This window comes from Antechinus flavipes, chromosome 3, assembly GCF_016432865.1.
Source record: "Antechinus flavipes isolate AdamAnt ecotype Samford, QLD, Australia chromosome 3, AdamAnt_v2, whole genome shotgun sequence".
NCBI classification, from domain to species: Eukaryota; Metazoa; Chordata; class Mammalia; order Dasyuromorphia; family Dasyuridae; genus Antechinus; species Antechinus flavipes.
The window spans coordinates 156,953,036-156,972,873 of record NC_067400.1 but is presented as its reverse complement, the minus strand read 5'-3'; the positions used below and the strand labels follow the sequence as shown (position 1 = coordinate 156,972,873).

At 33.7% G+C, this 19,838-nt stretch overlaps 1 protein-coding gene across 50 annotated transcripts in view; it reads right to left on the bottom strand.

Moving 5' to 3' along the window:
* Nucleotides 1-19,519, bottom strand: part of LOC127553420 (activating signal cointegrator 1 complex subunit 2 homolog) — a 31,596-nt gene extending 12,077 nt beyond the window's left edge. For 18 of the 50 annotated variants that reach the window (XM_051984094.1, XM_051984096.1, XM_051984103.1 and 15 more), the window contains exons 1-14: nucleotides 19,439-19,519; nucleotides 17,584-17,619; nucleotides 16,321-16,353; nucleotides 15,371-15,403; nucleotides 13,472-13,504; nucleotides 10,718-10,750; nucleotides 6,357-6,389; nucleotides 5,021-5,047; nucleotides 4,894-4,920; nucleotides 4,765-4,791; nucleotides 4,374-4,400; nucleotides 4,251-4,277; nucleotides 4,124-4,150; nucleotides 1,431-1,460 (exon numbers count right to left, since the gene is read on the bottom strand). In XM_051984094.1, the coding sequence (XP_051840054.1) occupies nucleotides 1,431-1,460; nucleotides 4,124-4,150; nucleotides 4,251-4,277; nucleotides 4,374-4,400; nucleotides 4,765-4,791; nucleotides 4,894-4,920; nucleotides 5,021-5,047; nucleotides 6,357-6,389; nucleotides 10,718-10,750; nucleotides 13,472-13,504; nucleotides 15,371-15,403; nucleotides 16,321-16,353; nucleotides 17,584-17,619; nucleotides 19,439-19,517 (472 nt within the window). In that variant the 5' untranslated portion in view covers nucleotides 19,518-19,519. Of the gene's footprint in view, nucleotides 1-1,311; nucleotides 1,339-1,430; nucleotides 1,461-4,123; nucleotides 4,151-4,250; nucleotides 4,278-4,373; nucleotides 4,401-4,764; nucleotides 4,792-4,893; nucleotides 4,921-5,020; nucleotides 5,048-6,356; nucleotides 6,390-10,717; nucleotides 10,751-13,471; nucleotides 13,505-15,370; nucleotides 15,404-16,320; nucleotides 16,354-17,583; nucleotides 17,620-19,438 lie in introns of all 50 variants that reach the window. The other 32 variants (XM_051984098.1, XM_051984106.1, XM_051984125.1 and 29 more) reach the window with 7 other exon arrangements.
* Between the last annotated feature and the right edge of the window lie 319 nt (nucleotides 19,520-19,838).

Below are 19,838 nucleotides of genomic sequence, written 5' to 3'. Positions count from 1 at the left end.
CCATTTAAGGATAAAATATAACTTCCATTCATATCCAGCAGGTTGTTGACTTGGGGACTCTGTGGGTAGTATAAAGAAAAGGAAATAGGGATGTTTACGGCAGTATACCTATGAATTTCACTTTTCAGTTGTGGAGAAAGGCAATTTATGTTGAAGGGCCTGAAAGGAATTCTATCAGGAATAGAAACATACTACTGGCCAGAGGTTATACATTCAGTTATCAAATGTAGAATTCATGTCATTCATTTCAAAGCTACCATAATATATTAAATACAAGAGGTATGAGAAGTGAAGGAAGTAGAAATCAAAGGGAGTGAAAAGTAAATGCTTCTGTGATCAGATGGATTTCATAATATCTACTTTGACCATTAGATAAGATAGTTTATCATCTTTTAATTTCTGGGTAAATAATGAGAATAGCCAATATGGATAGGACCAACTGAAAAAAGAGGTATCTGTAGGAAATACTTGAGGGTATATGATTCAAGAAAAAAATATTCAGTAAAAATTATTGTGTTTGCCAAAATGTGTGACCAATTTTTGATCATTGAGCAGCTTTTCAGGTCACTGATATAATTAACTGAGTTATTAAAAATTAGTTGAAGGCTAATTAGATCCTTAACAAAAGGCAAACAACTGTTTGTCCTAGTACATAGTCTGAAAAGTAGACAATAATTTGCACGAAGGAAAAGAATATACATGATAATTAATAAAATCAATCCAAATGTACTCCCTTAATGCAAGACCAGACAATGATTCAAACATCTTATTGATCTTATTTCTTCTTGCCCTCCACTTCAGGGTTGTGACTAGTTTGAGGGTAGGCCTAAGATGGGTTCATTCTCAGAAAAAGTGAAGAGGGTTAGTATAAATGTGAAAAATAAAGCAAGGATGCAGCATTTGTTTATTCATGTATCAGAACTAATTTTTTCTTCAATAGCCATTTGACCATTTGGATTCTGGATAATATATTTCTTTCTTTCTGTCATCAGCATGTGAATATACAAGATTTGCCTAAAAAAGGACACATAGAGAGAGACAGGGAGAGAGACAGAGACAGAGAGTATTTCATCAAAGACATCAAAGTGACCTTGAAATTGTCATCTAGGAAATCTCCTACTGGAAAAAATAGAATATATGCAATGGCAAGAGAGAATAATGCATTTCAATTTTATCAAATTCCTAGTTGAGCATTAACCTCTCTTTCTGGGTAACTAAAGAACATAAATGTCAAATGATCCATAGGGAGAGAAAATAACCAGAGACTACAAGAAAAAAAGAAGACTGAGTGGAGATAGAGAAGCTACTTACAATCAGAAGGTTGCTGCTGGCTTTGAGCTGCAGTGGAGAGAATAAAAAAGAAGTGAGAAACAATAACCAGAGACTACAAGAAAAAAAGAAGACTGAGTAGAGATAGAGAAGCTACTTACATTCAGCAGGTTGCTGCTGGCTTTGTGCTGCTGTGAATAGAAAAAAAACAGAATGAGGGATTTTTGGAGCAAGAATCCTATGGATCTCAAGAGTTTTCATTTGGGGATTAATCCAATCCATATTCCAGGGGATGAACCCCAATGGAATTCTGTCAGGAATACAAGCATCCACTTGGCCAGATATCACATATCCACTCATAAAATAAAGAATTTCTAGCATGCATTTTGAAACTTTCATAAAGTAAATTCTATAGCTTTGAGAAGGAAAGGGAGCTAAAATAGATGGAAAATGAAAAAGTGGTGTAATCAGCCTGATCCTACAATATCTATTGTGATGATAATATAAAATTTAATCATCTTCTGAACTTTGTTTAAATATTGGAGGTAATCATGGGGGTTGAATCAAATGAAAAAAGGGGTACCTGGAATACATAGTGTTGTTGCTGAATTAGAAAAATATTCTACAATAAAACAAGCAGAATTTTGATTTGGTCATATTTATTTATGTGCCACATGTCCTAAGACTATGGATGCTCCAGTTAGTTGAACTACAGTTATTAGTAACTTCTTTTATTTCTCTGACCTTTCATCTATGAAGAACTCAAAAGGCAAATAAGTGAAATTAATCTAAATAGGTTTCCCCTGTCCAGGGTCAGAAAGCTACTTTGATAGAAAGTTTACTTGAAAACTAGAAAGTCAATTTAAAAGAAATCAATCCAAATTGGATAGAAACATCTTGACAATTTTTATATTTCTTCTTGCCTTTGTCCTGTGAATTCAGTATCTTGACTCGTTTTGAGACTAGAATAGAAATGAATCCTTTCTTAGAAGTATGATGCACATACGTGTGTGTGTGTGTGTGAAAATATATCCATAATACAGAGTTTAGATATGTTTTTTTTAAAAGAAATTCAATTTTGTGTTTCTCTTTACTACATTTTTTTCTCTCTTCTGTATCTAAAATAGTACTCTTAAAGAATGAGAGAGAGAAAAAAGGAGAAACAGAGAGAGAGAGAGAGAGAGAGAGAGAAAGATAGAGAGAAGGAAAGAGTGAGACAGAGAGAGAGAGTGGGAGAGAAGGGACAGAAAGAGAGAGAGGAAGAGAAAGGGAGGACAGATGGAGACAAATGTTATTTAATTGAAGATGACAAAAAGACTTTGGGATTTTTGATCTGGGAAATTCCCAAGTGAAAAAAAGAATACCATATGCAAAGGCAAATGAGAATAATTTCTTTTAATATGACCAAATGCTTAATTTATCATCAATATCTATTTCTGACCACTAATCTTTGAAAGCATAATTGCACAACCGTTCTATAATGTTAAAAAGGATTAAAAACTACAAGGAAAAAGGAAAGGAAGACCATTTAAGAATAAAGTATAATTTAAATTCTGATTCAGCAGATTGTTGACTTGGGAACTCTGGGTAGCATAATGAAAAGGAAAAAGTAATGTTTAGGGCAACATTCTTATAAATTTCACTTTTCAGTTGTGAACAGAGGCAATTTATGTTGAAGGGCCTCAAAGGAATTCTATCAGGAATACAAGCATCCAATTGGCCAGAGGTTACACATCCAGTTATCAAATGTAGAATTCATGTCATTCATTTCAAAGCTGCCATAACATCTTAGATGGATTATTATGATGGATTTCACAACATCTACTTTGACCATCAGTTAAGATGATTTATCATCTTTTAATTTCTGGGTAAATAATGAGAATAGCCACTGTGGATAGGACCAAACTGAAAAAAAGAGGTATCTGTCGGAAATAGTTGAAGCATTATGACTGAAGAACAAAATTATTCAGTAAAAATTATTGTTTTTGCCAAAATGTGTGACCAATTTTTGATCATTGATCATCTTCTCAGGTCATTGGTCTAATTAATTGAGTTATCAAAAATTAGTTGAAGTACAAGTATAAACAGATCCTTAAAAAAAGGCAAACAACAGCAACTAATTCAAACTGTTTTTCCTAGTACATAGTACATAGTGAAAAGTAGACAAAAATGTGCACTTTGTTTAGCTCACTACTCGTCTCAAATTAAGGGAAAAATATAAATGGTAATTAATAGAAATCAATCCAAATGTACTCCCTTAATGTAAGACTTGATGAAATGATTTAAACCAATTGTTAATCTTATTTCTTTTTGTCCTCTGTGCACTCAGGGTTGTGATTAGTTTGAAGATAGGCCTGAAATGGGTCCATTCTCAGAAAAAGTGAAGAGGGTTAATAAAAATATGAAAAATAAAGCAAGGACATAGCATTTGCTTATTCATGTATCAGAACTAATTTTTTTTCCAATAGCCATTTGACCTTTTAGTTTCTGGATAGTGTATTTCTTTTTTTCTGTCATCAGCATCTGAATATACAAGATTTACCTAAAAAGGACACATACAGAGAGACAGAGAGAGAGAGAGAAAAAGAGACAGAGACAGAGAGCATTTCATCAAAGACATCTAAGTGACCTTGAAATTGTCATCTAGGAAATCTCCTACTGGAAAAAATAGTATATATGCAATGGCAAGAGAGAATAATGCATTTCAATTTTACCAAATTTCTAGTTGAGCATTAACCTCTCTTTCTGGGTAACTGAAGAACATAAATGTCAAATGATCCGTAGTGAGAGAAAATAACCAGGGACTACAAGAAAAAAGGAAGAAAGACTGAGTGGAGATAGAGAAGCTACTTACATTCAGCAGGTTGCTGCTGGCTTTGTGCTGCAGTGGATAGGGAAAAAAAAGAAGAAATGAGAGACAATAACCAGGGATTACAAGAAAAAAGGAAGAAAGACTGAGTGGAGATAGAGAAGCTACTTACATTCAGCAGGTTGCTGCTGGCTTTGGGCTGCAGTGGAGAGAATAAAAAAGAAGTGAGAGACAATAACCAGGGACTACAGAAAAAAAGGAAGAAAGACTGAGTGGAGATAGAGAAGCTACTTACATTCAGCAGGTTGCTGCTGGCTTTGGGCTGCAGTGGATAGGGAAAAAAAAAAAAAGAAGAAGTGAGAGACAATAACCAGGGACTACAAAAAAAAAGGAAGAAAGACTGAGTGGAGATAGAGAAGCTACTTACAATCAGCAGGTTGCTGCTGGCTTTGGGCTGCAGTGGATAGGAAAAAAAAAAAAAAAGAAGTGAGAGACAATAACCAGGGACTACAGGAAAAAAGGAAGAAAAGACTGAGTGGAGATAGAGAAGCTACTTACAATCAGCAGGTTGCTGCTGGCTTTGGGCTGCAGTGGATAGGAAAAAAAAAAAAGAAGTGAGAGACAATAACCAGGGACTACAGGAAAAAAAGAAGAAAAGACTGAGTGGAGATAGAGAAGCTACTTACAATCAGCAGGTTGCTGCTGGCTTTGGGCTGCAGTGGATAGGAAAAAAAAAAAAAGAAGTGAGAGACAATAACCAGGGACTACAGGAAAAAAGGAAGAAAAGACTGAGTGGAGATAGAGAAGCTACTTACAATCAGCAGGTTGCTGCTGGCTTTGGGCTGCAGTGGATAGGAAAAAAAAAAAAGAAGTGAGAGACAATAACCAGGGACTACAGGAAAAAAGGAAGAAAGACTGAGTGGAGATAGAGAAGCTACTTACAATCAGCAGGTTGCTGCTGGCTTTGGGCTGCAGTGGATAGGAAAAAAAAAGAATGAGTGATTTTTGGAGCAAGAATCCTATGGATCTCAAGAGTTTTCACTTGGGATTAATCCAATCCATATTCCAGGAAATGAACCCTAATGGAATTCTGTCAGGAATACATGCATCCACTTGGCCAGATATCACATATCCACTCATAAAACAAAGAATTACTAGAATGCATTTTGAAACGTCATAAAGTAAATACTATAGCTTTGAGAAGGAAAGGGAGCTAAAATAGATGGAAAATGAAAAAGTGGTGTAATCAACTGATGCTACAATATCTACTGTGATCATAATAATTTAATCATCTTCTGAACTTTGTGTAAATTTTGGAGGTAACCATGGGGGTAGAATCAAATGAAAAAAGAGGTACCTGTAATACCTAGTGTTCTGGCTGAATTAAAAAAAATATTCTTCAGTAAAACAAGCAGAATTTTGTTTTATTCATTTTTATTTCTGTGAAACACCTCCTAAGACTATGTAGCTATCTAAATGAATGCTCCAGTTAGTTGAACTACAGTTATTAACTTCTTTTATTTCCCTGACCTTTCATTTATGAAGAAGAACTGAAAAGGTAAATAGTGAAATTAATCTAAATAGTTTTTCCCTGGCCAGGCTCAGAAAGTTAATTTGATAGAAATAACAAGAAAGTCAATTCAATAAAAATCAATCCAAATTCCCTGACTCCAAGTGGTGAGAAGGGATAGAAACATCTTGACAATTTTTATATTTCTTCTTGCCCTTGTCCCTTGAATTCAATATTTTGACTGGTTTTGAGACTATGCTAGAAATGAATCCTTTCTTAAAAATATAAAGCACATGCATGTGTGTGTGTGTGTGTGTGTGTGTGTGTGTGTGTGAAAATATGGCCAGAGTGTAGTATTTCTCTTCTCTTGAGTCTAGATACATTTTTTAAAAAGGCATTTCAACTTTGGGGTTCTTGATACTACCTTTCTTTCTTTCCCTTTTCTGTTTCTGAAGTAATCCCCTTTGAAGGATTAGAGATAGAGCAGATAGAGGGGGGCAGATAGAGAAAAAGGTCATTTAATTGAAGATGACAAAATGACTTTGGAATTTTTGATCTAGGAAATTCCCAGATGAAAAAAAGAATAGCATATGCAAAGGCAAGTGAGAGTAATTCATTTTAACTTGATCAAACTCTTAATTTATCATCAACCTCTATGACTACTGATCTTTGAGAGCATAAATAAACAAGTGTTCTATAATGTGAAAAAAGTTTAGAAATTGCAAGGAAAAAGGAAAAGAAGACTATTTAAGGATAACTATAACTTACATTCAGATGCAGCAGGGTCTTGGCTTTGGGGTTCTGTAGGTAGCATAAAGAAAAGAAAAAAATGATGTTTAGGGCAAGATTTCTATGAATTTCACTTTTCAATGGTGAACAGGAGCAATTTAGTTGAAATGCCTGAAAGGAATTCTATCAGGAATAGAAGCATTTGCTTTTCTAGAGATTACATATCCCAGTCATGAAATACAGGATTCCTGCCATTCATTCCAAAACTGTCAGAACATGTTAAATACAAGAGGTATGAAAGGTGAAGGCAGTAGACACAAAAATGATGGAAAATTAAATACTCATCTGAACAGATGGTTATCATAACATCCATTGTGACCAAGATATAAGTTAGTCATCTTTTAAATTCTAGGTAAATAATGGAGAGAACCATAATGATAGATAGAATTGTAAAAGAGGTATGCTCAAGAAATAGTTGAAACAGTATGATTCAAGAGGAAAAAAATATTTAGTAAAATTCATTGTGTTTTTGGTAAAATTTTGTGACCAAATTTTGGCCTTTGAGTATCTCCTCAGACCATTGATCTATTTAAATGAATTTCTCAAAGTCAGTTGAAGTAAAAGCAATTTCTCTTCCCTACCCTGCAGATCTTTCACTTACGAGGGAAGACTCCGAAAGACAAATAATGAAAACTAATTAAAACTGTTTTTTCCCCAGTATACAGTCTGAAAAACAGAAAGAAATTAGAATTTTCTTTATTTCACTATTCATCTTATAGTAAAGAAAAGAGCAAACATGATAATGAATAAAAATAATAAAATAATTTTAAAATTAAAAAATAAAGGATTGTTCATCCAAAAGCACTCCCTTAATGCAGAGGCAGTGATTGAAATAGCTTGCTAATCTTATTTCTTCTTGCTCTCTCTCTCTGCACTCAGGATTATGAATAGTTTGAGGTAGGTCCACTCTCAAAAGAAGTGAAGAGACTTAGAATAAATATGAAAACTGTGGCAAGGATGTGTAGCATTTGTTTATTTAATGTTCAGAACAAAGTCTTTTGAATAGGCATTTAAACTTTTTGGTTCTTGATACTAGATTTCTCTTTCCCTTTTTAGCATCTGAAGAAGTATTTCTTTACCTAAAAAAGAACAGAGAAAGACAGACAGACAGAAAGATATCGACAGAGAGGTATACAAAGAGGCAGAGACAGATTGCATTTCATCAAAGACATCAAAGTGATTTTGAAACTTTTATCCTGGAAATCCCCTACTGGAAAAAGGAGACTATATGCTATGGCATGAGAGAAAAATAAATTTTAATTTGGCCATATCGTTAGTTCATTACCCTCTCTTTCTGACTACTGATCTATAATGAGAGACAATCACTAGAGACTACAAGGAAAAAGGAAAGAAATAGAGATAAATAAGCTACTTATGTTCAGCAGGTTGCTGGCTTTGTGCTGTTGTGGGTAGGAAAAAAGAACAGGAAAGAGTGAATTTTAGGAAGAGAGTTCTATAATCCCAAGAGTCCTATAATCTCAATTGAGAATGAGTACAATCTTTGTTCAAGGGTTGAATCCCAATAGAATTCCATCAGGAATACAAGTATCCACTTGGCAAGACATCACCCAGTTATCTACAAAGAAGAATTTAAAAGGCAAATAATAAAAACTAATCCAAATGGTTTTGCCCTAGCCAGAGTCAGAAAGAGGGATGCTAATTTGGTCTACTTGACTTAATAGTAGTCCAATATTAAGGAAAATGACAAAAAAGTCAAACAGAAAGAGAAGACAGAGGGAGACAGAAAAAGTGAGACCATGAGAAATAGACAGACAGAAGCAGAAATAATTTAAATGAAGATGACATAATGATCTTGGGATTTTTTAATCTGGGAATTTCTTGGTTGGAAAAGAACACCATATGGATAGGCAAGAAATGATAATTTACCACCAAGTTCTCTTTCTAGCTACTGATTTTTGAGAGCATAAATCTATAAGTATTCTATAATGTGAGAACAAACCAAGAACTTCAAGGGGAAAATGAAATAAAGACTGATTAAGGAAAATAAATCATTTATATTCAGAATCAGATAGTTCTTGACCTGGAGTCTTAGTGGGTAGCATAAAGAAAAGGGAAAAAATGATATTTAGAGCAAGTTTCCTATGAATTTCACTTTTCAGTTGGATAGAGTCAATCATATTATTATGATTAGATAATAGAGGATAGATAAATTCTATCAAGAATTTGGCCTCCTTCTGGCCAGAAGTTACATATCCAGTCATAAAATGTAGAATTTATGTCATTCATTTCAAAGCTGCCATACATAACATTAAATATAAGAGGTATCAGAAGTGAAGGAAACAGAGACTGAAGTGAAGAAAAATCATAACTGTGTGATCAGATGTACCTCTCTACATCTATTGTAACCATTATATAAGATAGTTTATCGTCTTTTAAACTCTAGGTAATAAATAGAGTAACCATTGTTGATAGTATCAATAAAAAAAGAAGCACTCTCAAAAAAATAGTTGAAACAGAATGACTCAAGAGGAAAACATTATTAAGTAAACTTTATTGTGTTTTTGGTAAAATTTTGTGACCAAATTTTGAGCTTTGAGTACCTCCTCAGACCATTAGTCTATCTAAATGAATTTTTCAAAGTTAGTTGAAGTACAAACAAAAGCCCCTTTCCCTTCCATGACATATCTTTAACATACTAAGAAGAAGACCCCAAAAGACAAAAAATGGAAGTTAATCCAAACTATTTTTTTCAGACCTGAGTCTGGAAAAGAATAGTAATCTGCATTTTCTTTAGCTCACTACTCATCTTATATTAAGGAAATTACCAACATGGTAATTAATAGAACTCAAACTAAATGCACTTAGACATTGAAACATTTTTTTAATCGTTCTATTTCTTATTATTCTTTCTCCCTCCAGTCAGAGCTGTGACTAATTTGAGATTAAACCTGAGATTCTCAGATTCTCAGAAAAAGTGAAGAAGCTTTGCAATAAATAGAAAAATATAGCAAGGATATAACATTTGTTTATTAATGTTTCAAAACAAAATCTTTTGAATAAGCATTTAACCTTTTGGGTTCTTGATACTAAATTTCTTTCTTTCCTTCTGTTTCTGAAATAACACTCTTTTGAAGGACTAAATATAGAAAAGAGAGACAGAAAAAAACAGAGACACAGGGAGAAACAAAGATAGAGACAGGGATGAGACACACAAGATTGAGGAGAAAGAAGGTGAAAGAAAGAAAGAGAGAGAGAGAGAGAGATAGGCAGATAATTTAATTGAAGATGACAAAGTGACCTTGGGATTTTTGATTTGGAAAATCAACACCATATGCAAAGGCAAGAAAGAATAATCCATTTCAATTTGACTACACTCTTGCTTTATTATTAATCTATGTTTCTGTTTGCTGATCTTTGAGAGCATGCATACACAACTGACCTATGATATTAGGCAAGGATCAGGAATTACAAGCAAAACAGAAAAGAAGACTGTTTAAGGATAAATATAATTTATGTTCAGATACATCAGGTTGTTGACTTGACGCCTTTGTGTGTAGTATTAAGAACAGGAAAAAGTGATGTTTAAGGCTAGATTCCTATGAATTTTACTTTTCAGTGTTGAATAGGGGCAATGTATTTGTTAAAGGACCTGAAAGAAATTCTATCAAAACAAAAACATCCTCTTAATCAGAGATTATAAATTTAGTCATAAAATGCAGAATTTACCTCATTCATTTCAAAGCCATCATAACATATTAAAGACAAGAAATATCAGAAGTAAAGAAAACAGAGACAAAAAGGAGGAAAAATTAAATAAGGTTATGATCAGATGGCTCTTACAACATTTTTTGTAACCATGAAGGAAGGAAGGATATCATCTCTGTAATTCAAGGTAAATAATGGATATAACTATAACAGTACAATGAACTGAAAAAAAGGTATTGAGAGAACATAGTTGAAGCAGTATGATTAAATTAGAAAAATAATATTCAATAAAAACAATTGTGTTCTTGATACTACATTTTTTCTTTCCCTTTTTAACATCTGAAGAAACAGTCCTTTCAAGGCTTACCTAGGCAAGAATGGAAGGAGATAGAGAAATAGATATAGACAGAGTGGCAGAAACAGAGACAGAAAGGATTTCATCAAAGATATCAAAATGTCCTTCGAATTTTTATCCAGGAACTCTCCTGCTGAAAAAGGAGACTATATGCTAGGGCAAGAGATAATAATGCACTTTGATTTGACCATACTCTTAGTTCATTACCATCTCTGATTTTGAAGAGCACAAATGCCAAATGATCTATAATGAAAGACAATAATCAGGAACACAAGGAAAAAGGAAAGATAGATTGTTTAGAGACAAACAAGCTACTCACGTTCAGATGCAGCAGGTTGCGGGTTTGGTTGTGCTGTTGGTGGAAAAAAGAACAGGAAAGAGTGAATTTTGAGGAAAGATTCCTATGGCTCTCAAGAGTCCTCAGTTGAGGATAAATGCAATCTCTTTTCGAGAGGATAAATCCCAATAAAATTCCATACAAAAGAGAAAATAGAATTATAGACAAAAGAAAGAGAAAATTAAATATTGCTATGATTATATGGCTCTCATGACATCTATTGTGACCATGATGTAAGACAGTTTGTCATCTTTTTAATTCTAGGAAAATAATGGGGATAACTAGATTTGTAGAATGAATCAAAAAGTGGTATCTGGAGGACATAGTTGAAGCAGTATGATTTATTTGAAAAAATATTATTCAATAAAAACTATTGTGTTTTGGCTAAAAATTTGTGATCAAATTTTTGTCATTTACTATCTCCTTAAGCCACTGGTGTATCTACATGAATTGTTCCAAGTCAGTTGGAAAGACAGGCATGAATCCCTTTTCCTTCCTTGACAGATTTTTCACTTCCCAAGGAGACACCAAAAGACAAATAATAGAAAATAATGCAAAATGCTTTTTTCAAATTAATTTTGTGTTATTTTCTATTATTTGCCTTTTTTTTTTTCAAATTCAGAGTCTGAAAAGCAAACAGTAATTTTGACTTTCTTGGACTCATGGCTCATCTCATATTAAAGAAAAGAATGAACACAGTAAGTAATAGAAATCAATCCAAACACTCTTTCTTAATGCAGGGCAATTGAAATATCTTGCTAATCTTTCTCTTTCTCCTTGCTTTCTCTTGCTGCAGTGAGGGCTTGACTAGATTGAGCCTGGACCTGAGATAGATCCATTCTTAGAAGAAATAGAGGTTTAATATAAATGTGAAAAATATGACCAGGATGTAGCATTTGTTGATTTAATGTTTCAGAACCAAATCTTTTGAGCAGATATTTAACCCTTTGGGTTCTTGATTCTACATTTTTTCCTTTCCTTTTTAGCATTGGAAGAAACACTCTTTTTGAGGCTTATCTACGAAAGAAAAGACAGAAAAAGATGGAGGGAGATAGAAAGATAGAGAAAAGAGAGTGTGACAGAAACAAAGATAGAGAGTATTTCATCAAAGACATCAAAGTGTCCTTGGAATTGTAATCTAGGAAATCCCCTGCTAGAAAAAGGTGACTATATGCTAGAGCAAGAGAGAATGAATTTCAATTTAGCCATATCCTTAGTTCATTACCCCCTCTCACTGGGTACTGATTGTTTAGAAATCATTTAGAAACAGACAAGCTACTCATGTTCAGATTCAGCAGGTTAGTTTGTTTGTGTGGTGGGTAGAAAAAAAGAACAGGAAAGAGTGATTTTGGGGGAGAGATTGCTGTGGATTTCAAGAGTCCTCAATTGAAGATAAGTTTAATATCTGTTCAAGGGGATGAATCCTAGTGGAATTCATGCTTGAATACAAGCATACATTTGGCCAGATATAGCCTAAAACAAAGAATTTAACTTCCATTTTGAAATTTTAATAACATATCAAATACTGGAGGTTTGAGAAATGAAGAAAATAGAACCAAAATGGATAGAAAATTAGTGATATGATGAGACTGATCGTATGATATTTGTTGTGATCACAATATAAAATAGTCATCTCTTGAATTTTGTGTAAATAATGGAGATCACCATGGGAGGCGAATCAATTGAAAATGAAGTTCATGGAGGACATAGTACAAGCAGTCTGACTGAATTAGAAAACATAATTCAACAAAACTAACAGAATTTTGCTTTTGACCTTTTTGTTGCATGTGGAGCACCTCCTAAGACCATTAATCTTATTAAATGAAAGCTCCAAAATTAGTTGAATTACAGTTATCAACCTCTTTTATTTCCCTGAGAGACATTTTAGGTATTAAGAAGAACTCAAAAGTTATATAATGGAAACTAATCCAAATGGTTTTGCCATGACTTGGATGAAAAAGAGGGAAGTTAATTTGGACTTACTTAACCAATATTAAGTATTCCAATATTAAGGAAAACAACAAGAAACTGAATTTAATAAAAATCAATTCAAATTGCCTGATAATTTTCAAGACTAGAGAAAGAATAGAAACATCTTGTCAATTTTCATATTTCTTCTTGCCCATGTTCCTTGCAGTCAGTATTGTGATTTGTTTTGAGGTTAGGCTAGTGATGGATCCTTTTTTTCAGAAGAGCAAAGTGTGTGTATGTATGTATCTATAATATATGTGTATATATACATATATACATACATATATATATATATATATATATATCAAAAATATGGCCATTAAGTAGCATTTCTTTGTTTTGTGTATAGATACAAATATTTGAAAAAAAACTTTTGACCTTTTCAGTTATGAATACTATATTTCTTTATTTTCTTTTTTCTGCTTCTGAAGTAATAGTTCTTTGAATGATTAAGGATAGAAAAGAAAGAGACAGGGAGAACTGACAGACAAAAGACAGACAGACAGAGAAAGAGATGATTTATTTAAAGATGACAAAGTGACATTAGGATTTTTATTCCAGGAAATTCCTTGGTTGAAAGAGAACACTATATGCAAAGCAAAGAAAGAATAATTCATTTTAAGCTGTCCGGGATCTGGTTGATCATTAACTTCTTTTTCTGGCTAATGATCTGTGAGAGTATAAATGCACTATAATGTGAGGCAAGGAACAGGAACTACAAGTAGAATGGAAAGAAAGACTGTTTTAGGATAAACTTTAACTTACATTCAGATGCAGCAGGTTCTTGGTTTGGGGTCTCTGTGATAGTATTAAGAAAAGAAAAAAGTGATGAGCAAAATTCTTGATTTTCACTTTTCGATTGTGGATGAGGCAACATATTTAGGCCCAACATATTGAAGGGCCTGAAAAGAATTTTATCAAGAATAGAAGCATCCCCCTAGCCCAAGACCATTCATAAAATGCAGAATTTATCCCATTCATTTCAAAGCTATCATAACATAAGTAAGTATAGGAGGTATGAGAAGTGAAGGAAATAGTGACAAAAAGGATGGAAAACTAAATATTGGTCTAATTAGATGGATCTCACAATTTCTTTTGTGACCATGATGTAAGATACTTTATCATCTTTTTAATTCTAGGTAAGTAATGGAGATATTATGACAGTAGAATGAAGTGAAAAAAAAATGGTACTTGGAGGACATAGTTGTTCTTATCACTCAATTAGAAAAATATTATTCAATAAAAATTATCGTGTTTTGGTTAAAATCTGTGACTAAATTTTGGGCAACTACCACCTCCTTGGGCCATTGGTCTAGCTGAATGAATGTTTTAAGGTTAATTGTAGTACAAACATAAATCCATTTTCCTTCCTTTTAACATCTTTTATCTCCTAAGAAGAACACAAAAGGCAAATAATTAAAACTAATCCAAACTGTTTTACCCATTCCAGAGTTTGAAAAGCAGATAGTAATTTGGAGTTTCTTAGGCTCTCTACTCATCTCATATTAAGGAATACAATGAATATGGTAATTAATATAAATCAATCCAAAAGCACTCCCTTGATGCAGGGGCAGAAAGTGATTGAAATAGCTTGTTTTTTTTTTTTTTCTTTCTTTGTAGTCAAGGCTGTGACTAGTTTGAGGGTAGGCCCAAGATAGGTCTATGTTATATGGGTCAGAACTCTTGTACTTGAAACAAGGATTCTTACAAGGTGTTAACTAAGTGGAATTGATAAAGACAATGGTTATCTAGTTTAGCATAGCGATTAATAGTTTTCTAGTTCAGTACATGTATTTAGTACTTAATATAGTTCTGCAAGATTCACACCTATGATGATGTAATTATAATAGAGTATATAACAGCCAGCAGGGCCTGAGAGACAGATTCATTCCATCGGCCACCTTTGTGGTGGTTGGAGGCTAAAGCACAAGTCCTGGGACTCAGAGAGATTCATTTCATCTCACACTACTGTGAGGGCTGGCCTCCTGCACTTCCCCCACTGAGATCAAGGCTGGTCTGAAAGGCTCTCCAGAAAGCTGCCCAGCCCCAGGCAAGCTAACTAGACTGTGAAGGTGATAATAAAGAATTTGGGTTTAACACCTGGCAATTCTTGTGGTGATTACTCTACTGAAACAAAAACTGCTCCAAGACCTCTAGAAAACCCAACAAGAACATTACAGGTGTATTCTCAGTAGTGAAGAGGCTGAGCATAAATATGAAAAATATGGCCAGGATGTAGCATTTTTTCATTTAATGTTTCAGAATCAATTCTTTTGCATAGGCATATAATCCTTTGGGTTCTCGATACTATATTTTTTTCTTTCTTTTTTTAGCACATGAAAAAACAATCTTTTCAAGACCTACTTAAGAAATAACAAAGAAAAAGACAGAGATAGAGAGGGAGATAGATATAGACAGTATCAGAGAGTTATTTCATCAAAGACATCAAAATATCCTTGAAATTTTTATCCAGCAAATTCCTTTCTGGAAAAAAAAAAATGACTATATGGTTGAACAGGAGAGAATAACATATTTGACCATGCCCTTAATTCATTACCCTCTCTGATCTTGAAGAGCACAAATACCAAATGATCTGAAAGGCAATGATCAGGGACACAAGGAAAAAAGAAAGAAAGATTCTTTGGAGATGAACAAGCTACTTACGTTCAGGTTGAACAGATTGCTGGCTTGGTTGTTCTGTAGGTAGAAAAAATAAAAGGAAAGAGTGATTTTTGAAGATAGTTTCCTATGGATTTCAAGAGCTTACAGTTAAGGATAAATGCAATCTCTGATAAATGAATCAACATGAATCTCAATGGAATTCCCTCAGGAATACAAGCATCTATAGGGCCAGACATTGCGTAAAACAAAATATTCCTAATTTCCATTTTGAAACTTTCATAATAAATATTGGAGTTTTCACAGTGAAGCCAAAATGGACTTTCTAGGCTCACTACTCATCTCATATTAAGGAAAAGAACAAACACAGTAATTAAGAGAAATCAATCGAAAAGCACTCTTAATTCAGAGGCAGAAAGTGACTGAAATAGCTTGCTAATCTTCCGATTCTTATCTTCTTTTCTCTCTGTAGCTATGATTAGTTTGAGGCTAGGCCTGAGATGGGCCTACTCTAAGAAATGAAGAGGTTTAGCATAAATATGAAAACTGTGACTAGGATGTAGCATTTGTTCATTTAATATTTCAGAACCAATTCTTTTGCATAGGCATTTAGTTCTTGGGGTCCTTAATACTACATTTTTTTTCTTCCTCTTTTTAGGATCTGAAGAAAATTCTTTTCAGAATCTACTTAAGAAATAACAAACAGAAAGAGACAGAAAGAGAGCTATAGACAGACTGACAGAAACCGAGATTTATTTCATCAAAGACACCAAAATGTCCTTGAAATTTTTATCCAGGAAATCTCCTGTTGGAAAAAGGTGACTACATGCTTGGGCAAAAGATAATAATGCATTTTGATTTGACCATGTCCTTAGTTCATTACCCTCTCTGATCTTAAAGAGCACAAATGCCAAATGATCTATAATGAAAAGCAATAAACAGGGACACAAGGATAAAGGAAACAAAGACTGTTTAGAGCTGGACAAGCTACTCACGCGCAGATTCAGCAGGCTGCTGGCTTTCTTGTGCTATAGGTAGAAAAAAGAAAAGGAAAGAGTGATTTTTTGAGGACGGTTTCCTATGGATCTCAAGAGTTTTCAATTGAGAATAAGCACAATCTCTGTTCAAGGAGATGAATCTCAATGGAATTCCATCAAGAATTACAAGCATCTACTTGACCAGACATTGCATAACACAAAACATTCCTAGTTTCCATTTTGAAATTTTCATAATATATTAAATATTGGAAGTTTCATAGTGAAGGAAATAAAGCCAAATAAATACAAATAAACACAAAGTGGTGTGATTAGCCTGATTTTATATCTATTGTGATTATAATATAAATTCTGTTGAATTTTGTGTAAAATATGGAGATAACCATGTGAATAGAGTCAATTGAAAAAGAGAAAAAGTGAAAAAGAGTCACTAAAGGACTTAGTGACGGAATTAGGAATATAAAGTTCAACAAAACTAGCAGAATTTTGTTTTTGACCTATGTGTTTCACATGGAGCACTTGCAAATGTGGGGCATTGAATACTTCTTCAGGTCTTTGGTCTATCTAAATGAATTTTTCAAGTTAGTTGAAGTACAAACCTAAGGCTCTTTTCCTTCCTTGACAGATATTTTACCTACTAAGAAGACCTTCAAAAACAAACTATCTTGAGCCTCTGGACTAGGGACATAAACACTATTTAAATTTTGATAATGATTTGTGACCTTTTTTATGCACCTTCTAAACATTTTTTCCTATCTAAATGAAGTCTTCAAAGTTAGTAGAAGCACACATTTTAACCTCTTTTATTTACATCAAAGATATTTCACCTATCTTTACTCAGAAGAACCTATTATTTATGGAAACTTATACTGTCTTTCCTAGACAAGGGTGAGAAAAAAAATAATAATTTGAATTTATTTGACCTCACTACTATAACAATATTAAAGAAAATAACATGAAAATTAATTTAGTAGAAATAAATTCAAATCAGCCCTCTCCATTTGGAATCAGAGAAAAAGCTAGAGATAGTTTCCCAATCTTCCTATTATTTCTTTTACTCCTCATTGCAGTTAATGGTATGACTAGCTTTGAGGCCTGAGATGAGTCTTGCATAAAGATGAAAAACATGTCCAGGAGGTAGCTTTGGTTTATTTTGTATTTTAGATAGAATCTTTTGGGTGCTTTTTCTTTCCCACTTATGCTTCCAATGTCCACAAGGAAAAAAGGAAAGAAAGACTGTTTAGGGATAGACAAATTACTTACTTTCAGGGGCAACAGATTGTTGTTGGCTTGAGGCATCTGTGGAAAGAAAAAAATAAAAAATAAAAGTAATATTTACAGCAAAAGTCCTATGGTTCTCAAAAATTTTCAGTTGTAGATAAATGCAATATATGCTCAAGGGGATGAATCCCAGGGGAATTCCATTTGGAATACAAGCATCTACTTGGCCTGACATCATATATCCATTCATAAAGAATTTCTAACTTCCATTTTTGAAATTTTAATTTTATTAAATACTAGAAGTTTAAGAAGTAAAGGAAATTGGATAGTGATATGGACTGTTTCCTCACAATCTCTCTGTACTCACAATATCTACTGTGACTCTGTTATAAAATTTAAATCATATCTGAATTCTAATTTAATAATGGAGGTAACCATGGCAGTAGAATTAATTGAAAAATAGGTACCTGGAGGACATAGTGCAAGCAATATGACTGAACTAGAAAACTTGCCAAATTTTGCTAGAGATTTGTGACCTATTTTTTTTGGTATTGAGAACTTTCTCAGACCAGTTTTCTACATAAAGGAAGCCTTCAAAGTTAGTTGAAGTGCAAACATAAACCTCTTTTACTCTTCTAATATATCTTCCACTCGTTATTATTCATTCTTTCCATTTTAAAGAGGACCAATGACTTCACAGGGAATGTCTTGACTTGCATGTGAACTGGATTTAAGTAAGGCAAAGTTGCACAAAATTGTCAGCCTCACTTTCTCTTCCAGAATCATCAAAGACTAGTGGAAATGCAAAAGTCAAGAGTGATAATGGCCTACCAAGTCGTAGGTGACCTTGGCTTCTTTAATGTCTGACCAAGCTCTAGGTACTCCACTTTGCCTGCTTCAGCTGTCTTTATGATTATTGGAATACATTGTCCTCATTCCCCCATTCCTGTTGAAGGAAATCTTCACATACTCAGGGTAGGCATCTCTCTAATTCAATGAGAATTTTTATGCTTTATTCCATCTGCTGAGACAGTTTTACTAAGATGTGTGAACTACAGCTTCTTGGAGCCACAGATAAGATAAGGAGACCAGAGGTATCCTGCAAAAAACTTGGCAAATGCTTATACCAGAAGTGTTAGTCCTCCTTGAATGCCCCAGACACTTCTATCTTCCATCTACTTAGAAGAAAAACACCCAAAACAAATGATAGAAACTAATCCAAACTGTTTTTCCCAGACCAGAATCAGAAAAAGGGAGAGTAATTTGAACTTGATTTCACTATAAATTTAACATCAAGGAAAAAATCAAGAAGGGACAACTCAATAGAAATCAATCCAAATCGACTCCCTTAGTTCAAGGTCAGAGGGAGGATAGAAGTATCTTGCCAATTTTCCTATTCTTGTTCTCTGTCTGTAGTTCACTGAATCATGGGTTTTTGAGACTAGGTCTGAGATGGGTTCTTTCTTAGAAGAAGTGAAGAAGTTTTGCATAAAAGTGAAAAATATGTCCATGAAAATTGCCCAGCTGCAAGTCAGTTACCCTTATCTGTGAAATGGGGACAATAATAACACCTACCTTCCCCGGTTATTGTGAAGATTACATGTGATAACACACAAAGTATTTTGCAAACCTTAAAGTATAAAGTTCTTCTACTTTGTAGAAGTAGTAATATTACCACTTCTTGTTACCCAATTTTGTGAAAATCAATGTAACCAAAACATTAAGGATGGCTTGAGACAAATCCTGTCATTTGACTTGAATTATGAATCCCAGGTTATATGGCCCAGATTATATATCTGTGCATATGTATCTACAAATATATCTATGTAGGTAAACTTACAATAAACCAGTTGTATATGCCATATATGATGTTTAAAAGTAGTGTCCCCCTACTTACCCCCATCTGGGTTTTCAGCTGAGCTCAAGGCCAACAGGGCCACTGAGAGAAAGAGCAGGAAAATCTTGGTAGTACCCATGGTGTTGCTATCTCCTGTGCTGTATGAGCTCTGAGCAAAATCACTTATAAAGACCTAAGAGCACAATGTTCCCATTGAAACTTCATACTCAATCCTTTGTCTAAAGGTTTATTTTGTACCTATCAAGACCCTTCCATCCCTGAGATGACCTGGGTTATATTGAGCTTGAAGACTGACAGCTTCTTGCAAAAAGGGCACTTCTACACATGACTTGCATAAAGTCTTTGGAATCAAAGTTTCTTTTGCAGGAAATTCTGTATGGTATGTTATGATTGCAATTATGAATGGTTTTCCATCTTGTGACCTCAATTTCAGAGCGAA